A 5,000-nucleotide genomic window follows, 5' to 3' on the forward strand; every position below is an offset into this window, starting at 1 on the left:
TGAACACAGGACCCCCGCACCACCACCACCACCACCACCACCACCAATAAAGCTGACCCGATTCGCCAACGACCGAATGCGGCAACGCCATTGCTAATTCTGTTGTTGAGGACAGTCGCACAGCGGCGGAGGACGTCACACAGGGGCAGATAACTAGAAGATCGTATTGAGACCATTACAAGGGACATCACCCCGTGCTGCTGTATACAGCTCCCCCCCCCCCCTTCCGGCCCGTCCCCCCTCACCCCTCCCGCACCCCCCTCAATGTTGTTAGACTTCTGTGTCTCCGAGAGGACTGGATGAGACAGACGGAGATGAGATGATGATGATGGTGGTGGTGGGGAGAGGGGAGGAGGGGGGGGGGGGGGGGTTGGCTGGAGGCGGGGGTGGGGTGGGGGTTGGTTCGATCGATGGCAAGCCGTGTATCGTTAATGAAGAGGTAGCTAAATGACGGCTACGTTCTTTTTTCTTTCTTACTTTTCCTTTCCTTTCTTTTTTTTTTCATCCCCCCCCCCCTTTTTTTTTCTTTTCCTTGATATTACCGACAGAAGATGATTGGCATCTTGTCTTTTGGGTTGACTGGGGAGTTCTCCTTCTTGCTTTACCGTCGCTGTTTGTTGCTGTTGTTGTTGTTGTTGTTGTAGGTCTTGTATAATTATATCATTTTGTTTCATCCTCGGTCTTCAAAAGCGCTGACATAAAAAAAAAAATGACAAGCAAATGAATCCTATACAGAGTGAGTCACAGTAATAATCAATATTACCAATATTATTGTGTAAACACAAAGAATGCGGCTAATCCCAAAGGTTTTCTAAATCTGACACCAACAGCACATTCAAGACAAATTACAAGACTGATGTACAGAATTCGTCTAAATGATTTTCGTACAAAATTTTCTAAAAACAATAAATGTATGTGCGGTGAAAAAAACAACAAAAAACAAACAAAAAACAAAGAAACAAACAAACAAACAAAACCAAAACGAACAAAAACTGGAAGCCATCTACTCATTCATTGTCTATGCATAAGACAGTTAATTCCAAAAGATGTAGTTGATGACTCTTTCTATCAATATTCCCTCAGCCATTGAAAATATTTTGAATGATTATTCATTGCTTAGAATGTACTCGGAAATTCTAAACTCCAGTCCAGTTGGTATCCTCCTTTGATGTATGTTGATTGATGTCGTTATTTATATTTACATTGCTGTAATACTTGTTGACACCTCATTCATTACACACGACAATCTCTTTAAACTTTAATTTCTTATCATATACTTTCCCCCTAATACACATTATAAACACTTTCTTACACTAATATTCACACGCATTCCCTTTCTTTTCTTCTTCTTCTTCTTCTGCGTTCGTGGGCTTCAACTCCCACGTTCACCGTATATACGCGAGTGGGCTTTTTACGTGTATGACCGTTTTTACCCCGCCATGTAGGCAGCCATACTCCGTTTTCGTGGGTGTGCATGCTGCGTATGTTCTTGTTTCCATAACCCACCGAACACTGACATGGATTACAGGATCTTTAACGTGCGTATTTGATCTTCTGCTTGCGTATACACACGAATGGGGTTCAGGCACTAAGCAGGTCTGCACATATGTTGACCTGGGAGATGGTAAAAATCTCCACCCTTTACCCACCAGGCGCCGTCACCGTGATTCGAACCCGGGACCCTCAGATCGAAAGTCCAACGCTTTAACCACTCGGCTATGGCGCCCGTCATTCCCTTTCTTTCACGTACTACTACTCCTCCTTCCGTCTAATAACACAGTGAACAGACGTTTAGCTGAAGATCTTATTAACCCCATACAGACTAAGGTACGGTAATGATAGAACGCTATCGATTCCATCTGAGAAAAAAAAGTACTTCAACCAGCTGAAAGAGTTTCAGTTTTCAGTTTCAGTAGCTCAAGGAGGCGTCACTGCGTTCGGACAAATCCATATACGCTACACCACATCTACCAAGCAGATGCCTGACCAGCAGAAAATGCAGAAAATTGAAAACGGAATGGGAAGCCCAGAGTGGCATAAGGCAATGCGCAACTTTCAGATTAAAAACCTCCCATAGTCATACTGCCCGGGACATGCAGGTGTCAAGGGAAATGAGCGAGCTGCTTGGCAGATGTGGTGTAGCGTATATGGATTTGTCCGAACGCAGTGACGCCTCCTTGAGCTACTGAAACTGAAACTGACCAGCAGCGTAACCCAACGCGCTTTGTCAGGCCTTGAGAAATAATAATAATAATAATAATAACAATAATAATAATAATAATGAAAAAAAAAGAAAAAAAGAAAGAAAAAAAAGACAACAATGATGATAAATAAGCAAATAAATGTATAATAAAAAAAAAAAGCTGAAAGAAAGGAGTCATAATGAAAAAAAAAAGTTCTTTGAAAGGACAGAAGTTGATTCGTTGTTTTGAAATGTACAACATACCATTCATGTAACTCCAAAAAGGCTGTAAAGACACGTGAATGACAGGCAGAGAGAACGATGGAAAGAAACTATGACGATTACCGTCCACAGGAAACACAAAGCTGATGAGTTAAAGGAATGAATACAAAAAAAAAGAAGAAAAAAAAAGAAGAAGAAAGTGTGGAAAACTGGGAAATGTTGAAAAAATAAACAGGTAAATGAATGCATAAGTAAAACTGACGGATAAACATATGAATATATATAAACTGATAAATACATTTTTTTCAAAAGCCTTTATGATTATTTTAGCCAGCCTCGAACAGAATATTTATTTATTCTTATTTATTTATTTATTTATTTATGTATTTATTTATCTATTCATTTATTCATCTAAAGTCAGTTACAGATTACTTCATCGGTTTGCTATTTTACTCATTTCAGTCAGTTTATTGATTTTAAAATGCCAATGACTTGTGCTTGTTGGCTACATAGTCACTCCCCCCCCCCTTTTTTTTAAAACTACCTCACCCCTCACTCATCCGCCCACCACCCCCATCCTGGCTCAACCTGAACTGTCCACCCCCACCCACCTCCCAGTACTAGTGACCGCCATCACGATCTTCCAACGACAGTCTCCCATGAATCTGCCGACACCGAAGACCCCCCGACAGCAGCTCAACACATCACATGGAGAGATGTGATCTAATATCATCATCTTAGATGAACAGATTATAAATAAATAAATAAATAAATAAATAAATAAATATAGAAATCAGGGAAAATGGAACACTGGGGTCGCCACACGGCAGGAGTGAAAAAAAAAAAAAAATCAGGCTATTCCACATTACTAGTATCTTTTCACTGTCTCAGCTACTTGTATCTGGTTATCCCACATGCACACACACACACACACACACACACACACACACACACACACACACACACACACACACACAGAGAGAGAGAGAGAGAGAGAGAGAGAGAGAGAGAGAGATGGGCACATTGACACACATACATGCCCATACAAAGACGTACATACAGACAGGCAACTAGACACGTACATATATAGATAGTTAGATAGATAGATAGATAGATAGATAGATAGATAGATAGATAGATAGATAGAGAGAGAGAGAGAGAGAGAGAGAGAGAGAGAGAGAGAGAGAGAAGAGATAAATACAAGCATATACACACACATGCACGCACATACTCAGACATATACACAGGCAGGCACAGGCACGTACACACACACACACACACACACACACACACACACACACGCACACACACACACACACACACACACACACACACACACACACATAATTGTCCCCCACCACCTGTGCCCCCACCATGGCCCCCCCCTACCACCTCACAACAAAAAAATGTGCCCATCCCTGCCCCCCGCCACTCCCCCTCACCCCACATCTGACCTTTTTTTTTTTTCTTGTAGTGCATGTCTGTAGCTGGCCAGCCTCGTGCCCCACGCCACCCCCCACCCCGATCCCCCATCAGCCTTCCACCCCCCCTCCCACACACACATACAAAAATACACCGAAAGAACAAAGACTGTGTGATACTTGTAACAGTTTAGAAGATGAAAATAACCTTTTAGACAATTGTGTCAAGTACAATACTTACAGACACAGATTTCCTAATCGATATATTATGTCGTCCAAATGCAAAAGCCTAGTGAATTGATCCTTCTAACAGAAATACAGCCAAGGCTGGCGAAATTTGTTCATGAATGTTTCTCTTCTTAATATGCTCACGTTTATGTTTCATTGTGTCTTATAAACTTTAAGGTTTTATGACAATAAAAAGTATTCTATTCTATTCGATTCTATTCTACAAACCCCCTCCTCCCCATTACCCACACCAAGGCCCGCCCACCCACCAACCCCTCACCTTCCCCCTCACAACAACTAAACTGTGCCCTCCCCACACCCCCACACATACCGTCTTTGCGCGGATTGGCCTGACCAGTCATCTGCGCACCCACAGAGCCCAACCCACCCACCCACCCCCAGGATGACTAGATGGTCCTCGTCGATCCCGACGGACGAGCCACACACATACCGCCCAACTAACCTTTCTTCTCGTAGTGCATGACTCTGTAGCTGGGGGTCACCCCGTGGCTCAGCCCGTTCAGCTCGGCGGCCGTGTACTCGCTCATGTGGCAGGACTGCTCGTTAAAGGAGAAGTCGAAGCTGCTGCACTCGAAGGTCGTCTGCGTCAGGCACAGCTGAGCGCATGCGCCCAGGGTCACGCCGAACATGACCTTGTTGTAGATCTGGTAGCCGTCCACCAGAGGGAGAGAACCCACGCCGTAGTTGACAAAGTGCGTGGTGGGTCCGTCTGGAAAGGGGGGTGGGTAGGGTGAGTGGATTATCATTGGTAGTGTTATGATGATGAGTAGTAGTAGTAGTAGTATTGACAAAGTGCGTGGTGGGTCCGTCTGGAAAGGAGGGAGTTGGGGGTGGGGTGGGGGTGGGGAATGAGTGGATTATTATTGGTAGTGTTATGATGATGATGATGATGATGATGATGAGTAGTAGTAGTAGTAGTAGTAGTA

General features: G+C 43.6%; 1 protein-coding gene across 1 annotated transcript in view; it reads right to left on the reverse strand.

The window, feature by feature from the left end:
• The window catches only part of LOC143275756 (uncharacterized), a 375,053-nt gene that overhangs the window by 208,560 nt on the left and 161,493 nt on the right, over nt 1-5,000 (reverse strand). The window contains exon 4 of the mRNA XM_076580033.1: nt 4,517-4,783. Within this exon, the coding sequence (XP_076436148.1) occupies nt 4,517-4,783 (267 nt within the window). The remainder of the gene's footprint in view (nt 1-4,516; nt 4,784-5,000) is intronic.

Source organism: Babylonia areolata, chromosome 31 (genome assembly GCF_041734735.1).
Source record: "Babylonia areolata isolate BAREFJ2019XMU chromosome 31, ASM4173473v1, whole genome shotgun sequence".
Lineage (NCBI taxonomy): Eukaryota > Metazoa > Mollusca > Gastropoda > Neogastropoda > Buccinidae > Babylonia > Babylonia areolata.